Source organism: Geotrypetes seraphini, chromosome 1 (genome assembly GCF_902459505.1).
Source record: "Geotrypetes seraphini chromosome 1, aGeoSer1.1, whole genome shotgun sequence".
Taxonomy (NCBI): domain Eukaryota; kingdom Metazoa; phylum Chordata; class Amphibia; order Gymnophiona; family Dermophiidae; genus Geotrypetes; species Geotrypetes seraphini.
In genome coordinates, this window is record NC_047084.1 from 337779878 (window position 1) to 337799533 (window position 19656).

At 42.8% G+C, this 19656-nt stretch overlaps 1 protein-coding gene across 5 annotated transcripts in view; it reads left to right on the top strand.

The window, feature by feature from the left end:
• Positions 1-9720: 9720 nt before the first annotated feature.
• Positions 9721-19656, top strand: part of LOC117367532 (U1 small nuclear ribonucleoprotein C-like) — a 33564-nt gene continuing 23628 nt past the window's right edge. For 2 of the 5 annotated variants that reach the window (XM_033960152.1, XM_033960163.1), the window contains exons 1-2: positions 9721-9960; positions 18670-18740. In XM_033960152.1, coding sequence (XP_033816043.1) covers positions 9819-9960; positions 18670-18740 — 213 coding nt within the window. In that variant the 5' untranslated portion in view covers positions 9721-9818. Of the gene's footprint in view, positions 9961-10493; positions 10716-18669; positions 18741-19656 lie in introns of those variants that run through there. The other 3 variants (XM_033960171.1, XM_033960180.1, XM_033960189.1) reach the window with 3 other exon arrangements.

Consider the following 19656-nt stretch of genomic DNA (forward strand, 5'->3'; position numbering starts at 1 on the left):
AGAGCCGACGCTGGTGTGAGCAGCAGGTTGGGGTTGCTGCTCACGACAGGAACGTTAAAAAGGTACAGGGGAAGGCAAAGGGTGCACGTGGCAGGAGGTTTCAGGGAAGGAGCAGATGGAGTTGGGATCGGAGAAGAGGGCGGGGGAGAGGCACCACCGTCTCGGTTGCCTCTCACCCTTGCTACACCACTGGATTTAAATGGTACTTTGGGTGGTTTGGGGAGTGAAGTTGTTCTGCCCCACTTTCAGTGAGAGCAGTTTACTTAAGATAAGTAAACAGTTTGCTATGCTGCGGGTTCAGTAAGCTGGAGATCCCCCCTCCCTGCTCCTAGTGGATGCTGCTCAGTGGGCGGAGCCATCCCCCTTCTCCTGCTCTTTAGTGTGCGTGTGTGTTTAACCAATCTGTTTTTACCTTTTGGAGCACAATTTTATTTCCTCTTAGAGTATATGGGGGCAGTGGCATAGTAAGACGGGGGCAAAAGAGATGGTCCTTCCCTCCTCCCCTTTTGTGGTCTCACAGCTCCAGGTCCTTCTCTTCCCCCTCTCATCTACCTCTCTCTCCTTCTTCCTTTCCCTAGTCTGGCATCTCTCTCCTTCCTTCTCCCTCCAGTAGTCCAACATTTCTCTCCTTCACTTTCTCCCTTCTTATGGTCTGGTATTTCCTCTTCTCTCCTTCCCTCCTCCTCCTCCCTACCATGGTCGGGCATCTCTGTCCTCCCCTTCCCTTTCCCTTCCTTCCCCTGAAGATCTGGCATCTTTTTTTTTCTTCCTCTTCATCCCCGCAGTCCAGCATTTCTCTAATGACCCACCCCAGCGATCCCCCCAGCGACCCCCTGCATTCCTCCCCTCCATGGGGTTTGGTAAGGCAGCTACTCTTGTACTCTTTGGGTTGCTAGCAACATGAGTGAAGTAAACACGCTGCCTTCGGTAGCCTGGAAGCTTTCCATCTGCTACTGCTTCACGCCTAATCAGGGACAGGAAGTGAACGGAAAGCTTCTGGGTCATGGAGGTCAGTGCATCTACTTTACTCATGCTGCTGACAGCCCAAAGAGTGAAAAATTGGCTGCAGCGATGGATCCCGTGGGGGCAAGGGGTAGAATGGAACCCCGAACTGCTGCATGAGTCACCCAAAAGATCTCCGACTATGGGCCTTGAAGTGAAGATCACTGCAATATTGCGTCTGCAGTCACATGAGGTCCCATAAATATTGGGGGTGCTCAGGCACCCACAGAGCTGGTGCCTATGGCCACCAGTGCCTCTTCTGAAGATTTTACTTCACACTGGCAACAGGAAGAGCAGGTTAGAGAAGCACATGGCCTGCTATTCCACCAACTCAGCTGATGAAAGCTCTTTCTGAGCATCATCTAATACCTGTAATCTGAAGTATCTGACCTGAAAGGTCTTATTTTTGCCGGTAGTCACTTTAGCCTGCACAGTAATCTCCAAGCTCTAGCAACTGATCCATCTTACACATAAATGTTTTAAATGATTCTGTGTACCATTCTAAATTCCTTCCAAAGACAGTGTCAGCATTCCATCTTAACCAGACAATTGTCTCACCAATGACTTTTCCCAGACCTCATGCACACTCTGAATTCCAAGAGAACCTTGGCCTTCTATCTGAAGTGGAATAAAGTGTGCTCAGCTTTTTATTTCTTTTGACCCTAACAGGATTGGGGTTGCTGATGGTAAACCCAGGTTTACAGATTGGCCAGCAGACTGCATATCCTTTACATAGTCCCAAATGAGTTTCATTATTGAGAGTCATGTCACAGCCCATATTGTCAGAGCTATGGCAGACTTGGTAGACTGCTTGAGATCAGCCTCCATGGAGGAGATTTGCAGAGCTGTTCAGTCACTTTCTTTTAACATTTGGAACAAAACGCTTGACAGTAGGTTTGGTTAGTCAACCCTCCCAAAGCTCTTTGGGGATTAGAGGCTACCAACTACATCTCCCAGGCTGATTTTTGTCAGTTCTAGGCTACCTTCTTTAAAAACACAAACAGAATAAAAAAACTTTAAAAGGCCTGTTGCCACCAGAAACAATCTCAGTGTCTGCCTGTTGCAGGTTCCAAATGCTGAAGTTGCCGTCCAAGCTCACTCCAGCCTATCCAACCATCCTGTTTGCAGGATATCTACCATAAAGTCTGGCCAGTAATATCCTCACGTTCCAAGTTACTGGAGTTCCCACTGATGCCCTCCCCAGCCCATCCTACACCAAATCACCTCAGAGAAAATACAAGTTACTTACCTGTAACAGATATTATCCATGGACTGCTTTGAAAATGGACTGAAGCAGTCCTGCATTACGGAGGCATACAGAAAGTAGAGCATATGCATGGTAGACTTAGTCAAAAGTGTCTAGAATCTTAAAGGAAGTAGAATTTTCGTTGGGCTCCATTGATGGTGTAGCCTGCGTTGTGAGGACCTGTGTCCTGTTGTCAACAGAGAACACCTGCTACAGGTAAGTAACTTGCCCCCTCTTTTACTAAGGCGCGTGCTAACCACTCACACATCCATAGAATATAATGAGCGCGTTAGCATTTAGCGCATGCTAATATTTAGCGCACTAAATCAGCTAGTGCGCCTTAGTTAAAGGACCCCTTGGTTTTACTAAATGCAAGAGCTCTCAAAGGAAGTAGTGAATCAGGCACCACAAAGATTTCCAATGATTTCCATGCAACACTAAATGACAGAATAATTGTTTGTCTAACTCTGTGTTTTCTGGTGATGGTGTCTTGTCAACAGTATACTCATGAAACTACTGCTTACATAAGGTGTAATTTTCAGTCTGTATTTTTCTTTCTATTTAATCTCAGTTCTGCCTTCCACAGTTCTTGTTTTTCTCTGTTATGAATCATCTATCTAGTTTAAGCGGACTAAATGAACAGATACATGTCACATTTCGGAAATGTGTTGCAACATAGGATGTAGCAAGGAATAATCTTCAGTCTCGCCCAGCCTGGAAAAAAATAAATGTAATTTCTAGTTATAATGCCACATACTGACTATAAAGAGAAGACATCTGGCAGATGAGACCAAAGAGTAATCAATACTGTGCAAAGCTTTATATATCCTCGATTAGGCAAATAATAAATTGACAAGTTGAAGTAGTGTTGATGCTAGAGGTTTTTTCTCTGTTCATGTGTTAATTTGTCCTAAATAGGGTTGATGGCTTGGTGTGTCCCGAGGACTGCATTGAGAACCCCAGTTCTAGAAGGAAGGAGTATTTAAAATGAAACATTATGTAGAAAGAACCAGGATTGTGGAGGCACGAGTCTTGTTTAAGTTTTCTCGTATTTGTTTTAAGTTGATTTGGCGACTGTTGCCAACTTATCTTTTACCTCATTTTGTATGGTATAGTCCGATAAGGAAAACTAGAAGTCAACAGTTATTTGCTTACCCAAAAATTAATGGTTGTAAATACAAGACTTTCCTGGCAAGGACCTTTGCGTTCCAAGCAGGGAAACAGCAGTCTTGGTTGGGTAAGTGCATTTGTCAAGCCATGTCGTCCTACAGTATTTTTCGGAAACTGATCAAGACGACATGGTTTGAAAAATTTATTTCGTAGGGCTCCTTTTACAAAGGTGCGCTAGGGCCTTAACGCGCACAATAGCGTGCGTTAAATTCCTGAGCGCGCTAGCCACTACCGCCTCCTTTTTAGGAGGCGGTAGATTTTCAGCTACCGTGTGCTATAGCACGCGATAATTTTGTGCGTGCGCTAAAAACCCTAGCGCACCTTCGTAAAAGGAGCCCTTAGAGCAATTATGTTATTAAGAGTTCAGATTCTACTTAACAGTTTATACAGTATTTTCTTAATGAATAGTTGTACTTATAAGACATATTTTGTACTTTTTTATCATCTTGTATTTTACTGATTGTCCAGTCTTCTTTGGTGTAAACCGCCTAGAAATCAGCCGGTTAAGGCGGTATAGAAGAATAAAGTTATGTTATATGTTATGTTATCTTGACTTCTGCTATTGTTTTGGCTTCCACCAGTTCTGTCGAAAGACGATTTCATGCATCCGCCAGGTTTATTAAGAAAAATATGTTTCCTTATGTTACTTCTGAATTTACAAGCAAACAGACATGTGGAAATCAAAAAACAAACACACATAGAGGTGACTGGATAGTATAAGCATAAAAAAATGCTCTTTACTATAACATATCATATATTGGACTCAACATGAGCTGTGAAATCGTATTAATACAGATAAAGAGCTCATTCAAAGACAAACAGGGCCGGATTGTGTAACCGGCACCTATGTCAGTGGCTGCCTGAAAAGCGGCCCCGATCGTGTAAAAATTATTCGACAGCGCCAGTTACAGAATCGTGCCTAAATTTAGCCAAGATAGGTGGATGAAATGTAGGCCCAGAAAACCCTGGCCTATATAGCAGTTGCTTATCTATGCCGCCGTGGGATCCTATAGTCAGGCCGCAGCAGCCATAAGCTGATCATGGCAGGGGAAGTTATCCCCAATCAGCTGAGCCAGCAGTGCTCCCCGAAGCTGTGGCTCAGCAGATCATGGGGGAAATACCCTTGCTGTGATCAGCTGAATGATTGCGGCAGCAAAGCCCCATCCCCTGACATCAGCGGAGCCCCTTCCCCCGACATCAGCAGGAGGGTTGCCCACACCCTCCAGCTGGAATTCTCGAAGCACCCTTCAACTGCCCACTGCCTCCTGCCTGCAGGCTCCCCAAAACCCATGACCCGCAAATACTCCTAAACCCCCCGGACCTCCCCCAATAACTTTTGCTATAAGGCCAGCCAGAGGGATGCCTATACCCTCTGGACAGCTGGCCCGCATCTTCACAATGCCGGACCTTCACCTTCCCAGTGTATCCTGGGATGCACCGGGGAGGGACCTAAGGCCATTATTGGCCCAGGCACCATAGGAGAGGCCTTAGACACTTGGACCAATCAGAGTCATAGGCCTCCTTTCCAGTGCATTCTGAAATGCACTAGGAGTGGCCTAAGACTCCAATTGTCCAGATACCAAAAACCACAAGGAAGGGGCCTAAGAGAGGAATGCGCAAACACTGGTCACTCTTACCCCTGCCATCTCTGTTGTCAAAATAGCAGTCATTTTGAGATTGGAGCCAGCATAGGCAGGAGCAACTGTGGATCATTCCTGCCTATGCTGGCTGCAGTTTCAAAATGGAAGTCATGTGAGACTACTGTGGAAGGTCTCTGCAGCCACTTTGACAGTGGAGATGCCAGGGACAGGAGTGCTGGGGATGGCTCATGCCCTAGTTAGATCAATAGACCACCAGGGCTGCTAAGGTAGACTCAGGGAGGGCCTAGAGAAAGTGAGAGGGTGACAGTTTTATTCAAGGGCAGTTTTGGTTTCAGCCAAAAATGTACCGGCGTGCTGATCAAATTGGAATTTCAAGCTGGTTTCAGTCCTCTAGTTTTTTGGTTGTTTTTTTTACACGTTTGGAATGTGTTCGGTTTATGCAGATTTTCTTTTTGTCCCCATTAAGGGCCTCTTCTATCAAACTGCGCTAGCAGTTTTTAGCACAGAGAGCCATGCTGAATGGCCCATGCTGCTCCCAACGCTCATTGGAACTCTATGAGCATCGTGAGCAGTGCAGGCCATTCAGTGCGGCTCACTGTGCTACATACTGCTAGCGCAGTTTGATAGAAGAGGCCCTAACTCGCCCCACTACCTAGGGAAAGATGGTGTTCTAGGTGTCCCCTCTTAATTTTTCCACCCAGGGTCCATCCCATCCTAGCTATATCACTGATAAGAAGTACAGTACTCCCCCAAAATTCACGGGGGTTCCGTTCCAGGAACACCCGCGAATTTTGAAAAACCGCAAATGTGGTTTAAAGGGCTGATCGTAGGCAGGAGAGGCCAGCTGGGGCGCCAGCGGGCTGAAAATCGTTTGCGGTATTTTCCGACCGTCTCTTCCTGGTACTAAAGTCAGGCTACATCAATCAGGAGCTGCTTTGACACGTCAGAAAGCATGTCAAAGCAGCTACTGATTGATGTAACCATGACTTTAGTACAAGGAAGTGGCGGTCAGAAAATACCGTGAATTACTGAGTCCGCGATGTGCGAACTGCGACTTTGAGGGGGTTTACTTTTTATTTTTCTGTTCGGGTTTAGCTTACAACTTTTTCAGTAGTAGCTCTCGATTAGTTACACTCATGTACACTAGGTATTTTCCCCTTTCCTGTGGCACTTACAAGCTTATTTTTGTACTTGAGGCAATGAAGAATTAAGTAACTTGCCCAAGATCACAAGGATGATCAACAGGATTTGAAGTAGGTATCCTTGGCATGTGGTGTAGTATGGTGGGAGGGTGGCATCTTGGTGGGGGCACCAGCCCCCATCCTACTCTCTGCCCCCCCACTTCTTCCATGTCTCCCTCTACCACTACTGCGCATGCGCACCCCTTCCCTTCCCCCGTACCTCTCACTGCCCGGACTCGCACCTAGGAAGTGACGTCAAAGGAAGAGCCGATGTTGGCTGCTTGCGCCGGGAAGAGAAAGGGGTGCGCATGGCAGGAGGGGGCAGGGAAGGAGTGGATGGGAGTGGGGGAGTCAGAGACGAGGGCAGGAAGGGAAGCCACTGTCCCGGGGGCCTCTCACCCTCGCTTAGCCACAGTCCCTGGTTGTCAATCTAATGCTCTAACTACTAGGCTACTCCTCTACTCCATGCATTGTAACTATTTCTCTATGTGGCATTGATGGAGTGCCAATCCCAGACTTCGTTCCTTTCATCTAGCTGCCCCCTATGCTTGGAATAAATTACCTGAGTTTGTCTGCCACACCCCTTCCCTTCCCTTGTTTAAAAGCAAACTGAAAACCCACCTTTTTGATATAGGCTTCAAACCATAACCTTACTCCCTACTGCCCACCAACCCAGTCAGCAGATTAACCGTTCCCCTTAACTGTATCCATGACATCCTGTTTGGCTGTCTTGTCTGTTTAGAATGTAAGCTCTTTCAAGCAGGGACTGTCTTCTTTGTGACTCTGTACAGTGTTGCGTACATCTGGTAGCATTATAGAAATAATATTTAGCAGTAGTAGTATGGTACCTTATTTTTCATGCTAGAGGTAGTTGTTAGTAATAAAAGTTTATGAATTGCAATCATTTCTCGCCATATCATTAACATGTGAAATTTGGGTTTAGCTTTCTACCACAATCACTACAATTTTAATATCAAAGTAAAACATTGTATAAATTAAGACATTTCTTTACTTTGCATGTAGTTTTATAATACAATAAGGCAAATTGTTCTATGTAGCAAGAAAACAAAGAAAGCTGAGGGTCTGGGCTGAACAGGTTTTCCTCCCATTCTTTGTCTATGCGAAAAATAACAGCTTTGTGAATCAGCCCTTTAATACCTGTAACCAGCAATTTTGGTTATGATAATTTGTTAGGCATGTAAGTAACATAAATTCCAAGCTTTGCTGCAGTGTGCAATTAATTTGTGAGTGGATATTACGTCATGCTACGTTGATCTATCTAGTTAGCAAATATCCTGTTTTTCTAGTACAATGGTCTCCAACCTTTTTCATGTAAAGGGCCACAATGTGAATACTAAATTATATAGAGCAAAATTTTATAAGAGGGTCCCAAAAGTTTGGCGCTGAATTAGGCACCGTTCAGCGCGATTCAAGTAAAATTGGGTGCTGTTTAGAGAATCACGCACCTATTTTGGAGGCGCCCAATAAATAGGCCAGCTCTAGGCGCAACTAAAACTTAGGCGCCCATGCGAACGCTTAAGCACGCTTAAGAGTAGCGATTCTGTAACAAGGCGCCTAGCACGAAGCCACGCCCACGCCTAACATGCATAGCGCCTATTTTTTTGAAGGCCGCCTAAATTTTTTTAGAGGCACCTCGTTACAGAATCGCTCTTTCTTGATAAGCGCCTACGTTTCAATTAGTGCTGATTAAAAAGCTTAATCGAGCTTGTTATTCAGTTTAGATAGGCGCCTATCTAGTTGGACATCTCCAAAATAAGTGCCTAACATTAGGCACCGGTTACAGAATTTGGGCCTCATTGATCTACCCAGTGTCCTGTGCATCTGTCATAATTAGATTGTAAGCTCTTTCGAGCAGGGACCATCTCATGCATGTTTAATGTACAGCACTGTGTTCATTCGGTAGCACTATAGAAATAATAAATAGTAGTAGTAGTAGTGACAAGAGTCACCAAAAGATTTCAAACTTACACATTTAGGCCAATACTAGTTAAATATATCATTGAAAATTCTGTTTTTTCATTATGCATTTTTCTGTGTTTTAGCAAAACTTAGGTATGGTTTCCACAGTTCTCTGAATGCAAGTGTTTCATGGTTTCTCTAGCGTTGCCATACCACTACAGTACATGTGCATCTAATTGTGAATCCTGACCTTTGGCCTGTCCTATGGCCGTATGTACATATGGGGTAGGCATGGTAGGTCCTACATCTGCTGTATGCCGATCTTTGTTCACTCTGGCCTACAGCAATCCTTTTTTTCAGATATTTAGGAGCTGATTTTATAAACGGTACAGTGGTTAGAGCTACAGTCTCAGCACACTGAGGTTGTGGGTTCAAACGCACACTGCTTCTTGTGACCCTGGGCAAGCCACTTAATCCCCCCATTGCCCCAGGTATATTAGATAGATTGTAAGTCCACCGGGACAGACAAGGAAAAAATGCTTAAGTACCTGAATAAATTCATGTAAACTGATCTGAGCTCCCCTGGGAGAATGGTAAAGAAAATTGAATAAATAAAATCGGCCAGCGCCTAGAAAAATGGCTCTGGCCACATGTCAATCACATTTAGATGGCCACTCAGGCAGCGAAGATAGACAACCAAGTCTCCAACCTATTGACAACAAGATGTTCAGAAAAGAAATAAAAACTATACTCTTCAAGAAATCCCTTAATAAAGCTTAATACCATGATAAAGCTTAACCCCCCCTCTTACCATCCCCTCCCTAACCCCAGATCCTACTTTTCCCTCTCTTGGAAACCTTCTCTGATCTAACGTTGTAACCCTTCTTCCATAACTCTTTTTGTAATCCGTTTTGAACCGAAAGGTAATGTCGGAATAGAAATCTGTAATGTAATGTAATGTAATTTACAGAGTTGTGGCTAGCAGTGCTTATATAAAAGCTTAGGCACCTGAAATGTAGGCCAAGATTTTAAAGGGGGGGGGAGGGTCCGGCAGGAGGGATTGGGCATCCCTCAAGTTGGTAGTCTTTGTGGGGAGGACAGGTTCTCTGCTGCGGCTGCTAAACTGATCGCCGCAGGGAGATTCCCTTGCCACGATCAGCTCAGCGGCAACCCAATTCTCTAACTGGCACCTGTGACATGGACGCTAGTTAGAGAATTGTGGTGTTAGGTGGGCTTAGGTGTCTGTCTATCTATCTGTGAGGACAGACGTGATTCTATATAGGACGCCCATATTGTCATGGGTAGGTCAGCGCTGCGCCATCTGTAACGCCCGTGTGCCCTAAGCAGACCTAGAAAGGGACCTATATTTCTTGCCCAGAAGGTATCAGGGTATCCCAAACCCACAAGAATGACAGGGATGTGGGTAAAAGTAAAAACTTTCACATTAACAGGAAAGAGGTTAGCTGTCAAACCGGACCTGGGGTTGCAGTTTTCCAGGGGAAGGAAAAGAGAGCAACACCAGGGTCCCTGGAGATTAACGACCATACTAAATACACAGAGGAAGCACCTGTTTGGAAAAACAAGCTTTATCAGGGTATGCCCCGCTTGAGGAACCCAAACCCAGGCAGCAGGCTTGCCAGAGGGAGGACTTGGAGGAAAGTTCCAGCCTTCAGGAGAAAGCAGACACAGAAATGTTGGATGCTGCTTGCTGCTGAGAGTAACGGGGAGTCCTCATTAGAACAGCTCCAGTCCATAGAAGTCACTCCTGAGTGGGCAAGTAATCCCCAGAATAGGGTTGGAGAGGAAGTAGCCATGGAGGTACTGTTAGCCAAGCAAAAAGGTTGTAAACCGTAAAGGTTTTTCTTTCAACTTTAAAAGTGAACTGTTTGTGCACTGTGAAGACTGGCTGTGGCTGTTACCTAGAGTGGGGGCTGAGGAAAAAACGTTCCAGCTGGGTGATTACTGCTATCTCCATTTGCTCTAACCTGAATCCTTATCTGATAAAGCCATTAAGGACTAGTGCCTGCAGAAAGCCTAAGAGAGAGCTAGGCTGTGAAGCTTTGTTTTGAATGATAAATTCTCCTGCTTGTTCTAACCCGGGAGAGAGATTTGTAAAACCCTGCTTTCAGCAGAGAGAGAAGGGAGAGACCTCTGCTAAAGCTGTTTCAGTTTGCCCTAGAGACAAGGGTTTTTGGGGGGTTGTTGGGTTTGTTTTTTTTACAAACTGCATTTTAAAGTGATTATTTTGAATTGTAAAGGTTTATGGGCATTCTCCACAGTACAGTTTGTGATCAAGTTCTGTTTTTTTTTTTGGCAAGAAATTGCTGAATTTAAGCATTGGGCCATTCTGACTATTATTTGGAGGCTCATGGGAATGAGTAACCACGTGTCTGTCCAGCCGTCCAGAGGTGTGCGCAATGGCTGGCGGCACAAATTGCGATTCTCAAAAGCTGCTTAGGTGGCTTCTGAGACCGGGCGTCCTATACAGAATCCGGCCCTTTCTTTCCAGTGCGCCTAAATCTTAAGGGGGCTTAGGATGGGCTTAGGATTTGGATGTTCTACAGGGATAATCAAACTTTCAACAAAATGTCTGAGGTACCATTTAGACATTTGGGCTAGACCTGTTTTAAAAATGAATAAGGATCAAAAAAGTGCCTAAACTGATCAGATGACCACTGGAAGGATTAAGGCATTACCTTGCCTTACTCCCCCAGTGATCACCAACCCCCTCCCACCACCCAAATACGAGGGCTGTTAAAAAGTAAAAAGTATCAGAACATAATTTTTCTTGCGTAAACAAATAAAGCTAGGGAGGCATGGTTTGGTGCACATATGTAGGCAACCCTAAAGCGCATACTTGAATTTTTTCCTGCCTACAGAAGCTGCCAGTCGCCGACAGACCGCCGATGAGTGAGGAAGAGTAAGTGAGCGCTGTCTGATTTTCATTTGTGACAAAATGACAGAAAAAGTTGAACAACGCTACTGCATTAAATTTTGTGTAAAGTTTGGCGATTGCCAAGTGGAAATGATCCGCAAGATTCAACAGGCCTTTGGGGATGAAGCAATGGGCACCACACAGATAAAGGAGTGGTACAACCGCTTCAGAGATGGCCGCACATCAGTGGAGAGTGAAGCACGTTCTGGTAGGCTCTCAACATCCAGAAATGAGATCGTCGTTGACCAAGTGAGGACCCTGGTGATACAGGATCGTCAAATCTGAGAACTTGCAGACGAGGTGAGCAACAGCGTTGGATCCATTCATTCCATTTTGACTGAGGATTTGGTCTTCAGGAGAATTTCAGTGAAGTTTGCGCCAAAGCTGCTAATGATCGAGCAGAAGCAACTCCGTTTGGAGATCGCACAGGACATGCTGGAGACTGTAACAGTGATCCCAACTTTCTCAGCACAGTGATCATTGGTGATGAGTCCTGAGTTTATGGGTATGACCCAGAAACCAAGTTGATGTCATCACAATAGAAGCATTCAACATCCCTGAGGCCAAAAAAAGCAAGGCAGGTCAGCAGCAATGTCAAAGTCATGCTGACTGTTTTCTTTGACTCCAGTGGCGTGGTTCATCATGAGTATGCATCACACGGCACAACCATCACCAAGAGGTTCTGCATCACCTTTGTAACACTGTGAGACGCATATGGCTGGACTTGTGGGCAGCGGGCAATTGGCAGCTCCATCATGATAATGCACCTGCCCAATCTTCACATTTGTTACGGAGTTTCCTGGCCAAACACAACACACCTGTGATTCCTTAGGCTTACCTACTCTCTCGACATGGCTCTGTGTGACCGCTGGCTTTTTCCCAATCTGAAAATGCCCCTGAAAGGGACCATATTTCAGTCAAGAGAAGACATCATGCAGAATGCAATGGACCAGTTGCAAGCAATCTCAAAAGAGGCATTCCAGCACTGCTTCCAACAATGGCAGAACGTTGGAAGAAGTGTGTGGCAGCCAAAGGGAACTACTTTGAAGGAGATTAGTATAAAATTGTTGTATCTGAATACAAGTATGTTTTATGAATAATGGTCTGATACTTTTTGAACAGCCCTTGTATACTCCTCCCCTCCATATTAATTGGGGTTGTGGGCAAAGCCGGCCCACGAATAAGAAAAATTCATGAATAATTTTAGAGCTTAGACCCATCCTCTCCTCCTTCCCATCTTCAGGATCTCTCCACAACTTATATTTTAAAGCTTCTAGCAGTGAAGCAGGACAGGAGTGATCGTTCTACATTCCTGCCCCATGCAGAACCATGATAAAAAATGGCTGCCATGAGTTCCTGTGGTTTCATGAAACTACAGCGGGTCAGGAGCATAGGAAGATCGCTTCTGCCCTGCTTCACTGCTAGACCACCAGGCTTTAAAAAGTAAGTTGTGGAGAGGTCTGGGAGGTGGGGGTGGGTCAGAGTTGGCCCTAAATACTGTAAATTGTGGATGCTTTAAAAAGTAAATTGTGGCAAGGTCCGAGTTGGGGGTAAAAACTGAATAATCAAAGTTGCGAGTGCCAAACCCACAAATATGGAGGGGGAGGTGTATGTGAAAAAAAACCTAGTACTTTCCAGCCTGTTTTACATATTCACATGGCTCATATACATATCTATAGCAGAGAGGAGGGGCACTCTAAGGATTACTGCAGTGAATGTCACATTAAAAATCCCAGGTCAGATGTCACTATAATGTGCTTATATTGTATGGTGAGCCCTCAAAAATCTACTGTACCTATATAAAGATGACACCTGCAGGCAGAAGGGCTATTGTTGTGGTGAACAAGGTGGGCTCTCCCTACAAAATAAGCAGGTTACAGTGATGTGTACCTTAGACTTTTTATATGACATTCACTACAGTACCTCTTAGAGAGCCTTTCTGCTGTGCTCAGCTCTCTGTGAACAGTTTGCTAAGTATGCTGGCTGTTTGGACGTCCAAAAAGCTTGCTTTTCTGTGTTTTTCAGAAAGGAAACCAGATCTTTCAGGAATGCATGTAAATAGATTATATTTAGTTGAAATGGCTAACCTCCTTAAGAGGTATGTAAAAGTGTATAGTATATTTAGCGGCAGTAGTAAACCTAGTATTACATAGGATAACTGATTTGGTATAAACATGTGCATATAAGTAGGATGATGAATTATTGACATAACCATGCAGGTATTAATAACTCTGTAACACCACCACAGAGCTCTGTGTATTTCAGTATAGAGCCCATGCATTGTAACACCTCACAACTCCTTATGGTAACATCATTACAGAAGCTAATGAATCATTTCACCTTTACAGAAGCTCATGTAGTGTATCGCCTTTGCAGAGGCTCATATAGACTGCTCTGAATTGACTCCCCAGTCATTAGTACTGTATAGAAGCTCTCAATAATCATAATCATAATTATATTTGAGAATGGCCAAAAAAGATAGACATACTAAGGGCCAAAATGTCTAGATCAGTCAATAAAAAATAATAATAAAAAATAAAAAAATAAAAAAAATATATATATATATGTCTTGCAGTTTTGAAAATGAACATTTTCTCTACTGGATCTCTGGATGTCTTTCTCAAAACGTCCAAATTCAGACTTGGACGTCCTATTGAAAATGCCCCTCAATGTGTACACTGTGTATGCCTAATAGTGCTATAGAAATGATTAGTAGTGGTAGTTATCCACACAAATGTAGCAGTTTTAAAAGCATTTCTGGAGCCTGGTAAACACTAAGGAGCTCATAATTGAAAGAGAAAAATGTCCAAAAACTGGCCTAAGTCAGCACTTGGACAATCATCAGTCAAAAACGTCCAAGTGCCGATAATAAAACCGGGTTTTGGACATATTTCTAAACAACCTAGGCCTTCACAGTACTGCTGAACGACCATAGCTAAACGGGGCATTTCAGGAGGAGTGTCGAGGGTGGGATTTGGGCAGGACGTGGGCAGGCTTAGACTTAGTCGTACTGCATGTATAACCAAAAGTTATACAGCACAGCATAGACAGAACTTGGATGTTGTGACCTGGACCATTTAAAACATGGTCTAAGTCACAAAAACCCACCTAAAGTCACCAGATAAGCACTGCTGACACAAACTACAGACCCTCACAGATTACCCCAGTGATCACCGACCCCCCCCCCTATAAAAATATTAATCACAACTTAAAAATTGTTCCTCCAGAACATCATCACCTGGCAGCCTGGCGTAGGAAAGCCTAGTTGTGCTGCAACGAGGCGTCTTAAGCCATCTTGGGGGTGGGTTAAGGACCTATGCCCATAAGCCCCTGTAATCACTGCATTGATATTGAAACATGTGCACTCCCCTATACACCTCCAAAACCCTTTTGTACTGGCATATAAGTGGCTCCTGCAGCCATAAGAGCTATTGGGGTGGTAGATAAGTGGGTCTAGGAGATTCTGGAAGTGGTTTGGGGGGGCTCACCATGACCTATAAGGGAGCTATAGTGAGATGATGACATGGCACTCTTTTTGTGAAGTTTACAGCAGTGCCTGTATGGTACCCCACTATTTAGGTGCCATGTCTGGGTGTTCAGTCCATCACTTTGCAGACCCCTCCAACAGGGCTTGTTCTAGGCATTTTTGACTTGGACGAAAAATTGGACGAAAATGTGGTATAAATATGGACGATTTAGCAGCTTGGATGATCAGATTGGCAGGACATATACTTAGACGATTTTCGAAACAAAAAAAAATTTTGACGTATTTTTCAAAAATGTGCCCTAAGCTGTTTTTTACTGAGGACGACTTGCGACTTAGACAAAAACGGACTTAGACATTCCTTTCGATTATGCCCCTCTAAAGTTCAGTTTTGGCTAAATAAATTTGGGCAGAAAAGTTGACCCACAAAATGGGCCACCCTAAAGTTATAAAGTTATATGGGATTAATATTATCTGCATATCTCTACTTCTCAGACAGATTGCTCATCTTATGTACCTTTAAAGTCTATATCTAATACAAATGTAATATTGTTCCATTTTTATTAGATAGAGAATTTTTAATTCTAAAAAGAGGGTAATTAACTTAGGGGTAATTTTCAACAGCCTGCAATTTATGCAAAATATAGGGCATCTCTCAGAGGACATACCTTGCACCAGTTCTTAAGAGAAACAACCCGTATTTTTTAACTTTTGAAAATAAGCATATCCAAAGTATGTTTCCTTCTGTTGTTTTCTCAGCCCTCCACTTACCCCAAAAGGAATCCTATGGTAGAATTTGACTGTAAATTCATAAAACACACGTGTGAGTGTTTTCTCCCTAGTGGAAAGTTAAAGGAATTAGGAGCCTCTTAATGATATTTCTTAGATTTCTGGCAACATATTATGCTAAGATGAAGATAAACTGATTGCATAATGGAGGCTCAGTGTTTTGACTCACAAAGATTTGCAGATTAATAGGTATAGCCATGGAATTAGGAACACAGTTTAAATATGCATGCTACAGAGAAAGGACTTTACTGCTCTTCAGCTGGCCTGTCTGATCATTACTAATAGGTAAGAGAAGTTTTATCTTCAGTCTCTGTCTTACTTTGCTTGGAATATATATTTGCGTTGATGGTATGGATGTTGTACTACAGTTCAGGTATGTAAAGAAATGTGCAAAGTTTGATCTGAATTGTAAAGGTTAAGTCTTGGATAGCACACCAGTGATATAGATTATTGTGGCAGGCCTTTTGTTATGCACAGTAAACATTCTTCTCTGATGAGATAAAATGCATTGTAGCCTTTTTGAACAAACCAAAGTCTTCACATGGGGGTCTATATTTCTGCTTATCAGATGATTTTGAAAGTGAAACTACACATTCAAAATTGATGCAAAGTGTGAGGGTTAAAAGTACCAGCCTTGGATTTTAATGAACTCCCCCTGCTGGCTGCCTTGTACTCTGAAGTCTTGCTGCTTGTGTGTCTTTCCCATAATCTTTCCATGATTCTTTTATTTCTGTATTGTCTTCCCTTTATGCATGACGAAGGCCTTGATGACGTTTGTATTTGTAATAACTAAATTACTGAGTTGTTTTTAATAAACGTTTTGATTGTGGGTGACTTTAACATTCATGCAGATGCCCTCAAAAAAAGTTGGTCTGTTTACGCATGCAAGTTCACAGCAGATGCCCTATGTAGTCTGAGTACAACTTTGCTTAAAGAAAATGAGATTGTCTGCTCTGAAAATGTAATCTATATTAGGAAAAAGGAAATCTCTTTGCCCCCCTCCCCACCTTTTGCCACCTCAAACTGGAGGATTCTTTTATTTATTTTTTGTTGTTGTTTCCTGCTCAAGGGTTTTTTTTCTGCTTATTTAAAACTTCCCACCTGCAATAATGGAACATTATAGAAAACATCCAGGGCAAAATTTGAACATTTGAGGCTAGACTTGCTTCAGTAATAAATAAGTGCCAAAAGGTTGGCCAAACTGACCAGATAACCACTGGAGGAATGAAGCCATGGCACTCCTTAACCCCCTATTGATCAATGACCCTCGCCCACCCCCAAAGATGTGAATGAAATAATATATACCAGCCTGTATGACAGCTTCAGATGTTATGGTCAGTCCTATTAGAGCAGCAAACAGGTTTCTGGAGTAGCCTAATGGTCAGGGCAGTGGACTGCAGAGACGGGAACCCAGGCTCATATCCCACTCTAACTAGTACACTTGGGGTGGAAAGAGTGACTCCTCCAAAACCCACCCCAAACCTACTATACTGATATATATGTGACACCTACAAGCATAAGGGCTATTCTTGTAGTGTATAGTTAGGTACAGTAGGTTTTAGGTGAGTTTTTGAGGAACCACTGTACAATGTAAGGGGGTTATGTGAGATGTGAACCTGGGACCTGCATGGCCAGTCTACAAAGAATGCTGGCCCTTCCTAAGTCCCAATAGCTGGCTTTTGTGTGTTTTGTGCGTTTTGGACATTGTTTTTCAAAAGCGATTCAAAAAGATAGATGGATTGAGGACAAACATCTAGGAAATGGCCATTTTCAAAACAAAAATATAGGTATTTTTCTGCTTTGAAAATGGTCATTTTCTCTATTGGATTTTTGGATTTTTTTATTTGCCTAATGTCCAAAATCAAATTTAAACTTCTGGTGGGGGGAATCCTATAGGATATCGGAAGCCAGTGCTCCTCCTTCAGAAATTGGGTAACATGGTCCCACTTCCTTGCCCCTTTAACTAGTCTAATTGCAGTGTTTTGGAGTAATTGTAGACATCAAATATCAATAACAAGGATTCCTTCAACAGAGAATTGCAGTAATCAATATTTTTCAGTATCATGAAAATAATAATTCCAAAATATTAGTAGTAAAAAGAGATTTTACTGATCAAATTACACATAATTTTTAATAGCATTTTTTGGCACTCCCCCAATATTTGCGGGGGTTCCATTCCAGGAACCCCCGCGAATCTTGAAAAACCATGAATATGGTTTTTTGTGGGGGAGACTGGAGAGGGCAATGGGAGAGGCAGGAGAGAGCAGCCGAAGCGCTGGCGAGTGAAGGAAATCACTCGCTGTATGCTCCGACCGCCTCTTCCTGCACTAAAGTCGGGCCTTACCAATCAGGAACTGCGTGTCAAAGCAGCTCCTGATTGGTAAGGCCCGACTTTAGTGCAGGAAGAGGCAGTCGGAGCCTACAGTGAGTGATTTCCTTCACTTGTCGGCACTCCGGCTGCTCTCTCCTGCCTCTCCAACTATCCTCTCCTGGTCGGCGGTCAGAAAATACTGTGAATGACCAGGACTGCGAATGACCGGGAAACACTGTATATGAAATTTAAAGATAGACTCTTGTCCCGGAAAAACTCCTCAAATTTTTAAAGATGGGACCCAGTGTAAGGTACATTAGCCATTTGAATATGAGATGTCAATGTTAGTGTTTCTTTCATATTTAAAGATCAGCCCTTTCGGTTTTTTTTCTTTGTTGTGTTTCATTCCATGCTTTTCTAACCAACTAAAAAATTTATCAAGTTTTTCATTGAGAGAAGAAGAAATTTCCTGTAGGTTGGTAGAAGAAATTTCCTGTAGGTTGGTAGCATCAATTTGGAAAATTGTCTGCCTAGTCATTATTTTTTTCTTGTAGGAGCAAACATGTCTGGACTAAATACATGTATAATATGCAAGAACTAAATAAATTTGGCAACATCTGGAACCTGCAAAGAGCAAAATATAACAGTGCAAATCTCTTATCTGTGCCTATTCACTAAGGGCTCCGTTTACTAAGGTGCGCTAGCGTTTTTAGCACAGGTAGAATATTACCGCGTGCTACGTGGCTAGAACTAACACCAGCTCAATAGTGTAGCGCACGCTATTCCGCGCATTAATGCCCTAACTCAGCTTCGTAAAAGGAGCCCTGATTCTTATTATGTATTTTTCCTTATTTTTAAAGTTCATGTAAACCGTGCCGAGCTTTATCTTTATAGAGAGGATGCGGTATATAAGCTTAAGTCTTAAGGTTTAGTTTAGTTTATGGAAAAAATGACCTACACAAAATTGCAATGAAAATTCAGCAATATGGTAGCAGATATTTTGGCCTTACTTTTTTCTTCATTGTCATAGGCTTATCAATCAATATGAAGCTAATTCTTCTCGCCTATCTTTTGGGTACTGCCTTCAGCATGCCAGTCCCTGTAAGTATACATTTTATTATGGCTAAATCTTCTTTAGAATACTTTTTACCTAACCTATTGTCTTATCCTTCTATGTCTCACCTTTTCTATATCAATTGTAGTTCTTCCCTACTATCCCATTGTTGTATAGTCTGTACGTCTTTGACTTTTATCTATTATCCCTGTTTTTATACGTTCTTATGCATTTTATTATTTGTTTTTATGTAATTTTATATTGTTAACCACTTAGAAACCAGAATAAGCGGTCTATAAAATATTTTAATAAACTTGAAACTTGAATATAATGAGATCAATGTTTAAACAGCATTTATGGGCCAGATTCTGTAAACTGCACCTAAATCAGGTGGTGGCTACAAAAACTGTGCCCTTTGTGTGCCAATTATGTGTAGGCACTGTTTACAGTAGCGTGGCTACAGAAAAACTTAGGCGCTGGTAATGTAGGCCAGGGTTTTAACGGTTTATATTACTGGCGCCTAAATTTGACTGAGAATTGTGACTAATGACACCTAAGGTCAACTCTGCCCCCTAACAATGCCTACCCACTGGGTAGATGCACATGTAAATTCAAACTGTTGCCATTTAGAAACACAGAAACATGACGGCAGATTTTAAAGGCCAAGCGGCCCATCCAGTTTGCCCCTCTACACCAATAATTGTTAGCGCTTGATTATTGGCACTTAATTGGCTTGCTATTCAATTTAATTGCATGTATAAATTGGACATGCAGCCAAATTTGCACGTACAAATTTGAGTACCATATATAAAATTGGGGGGCTAATGCTGTGGAATATAGGAATAATCTGAAACATCTAGAGACTTCCAATTATTCCCTAGAGGTTTTCCTGAAAATTGACACAGATAAATATTAAAACTGTTATCAAGCTTAAAAGATTTATGTAGTTAGAAAGTTCACCAG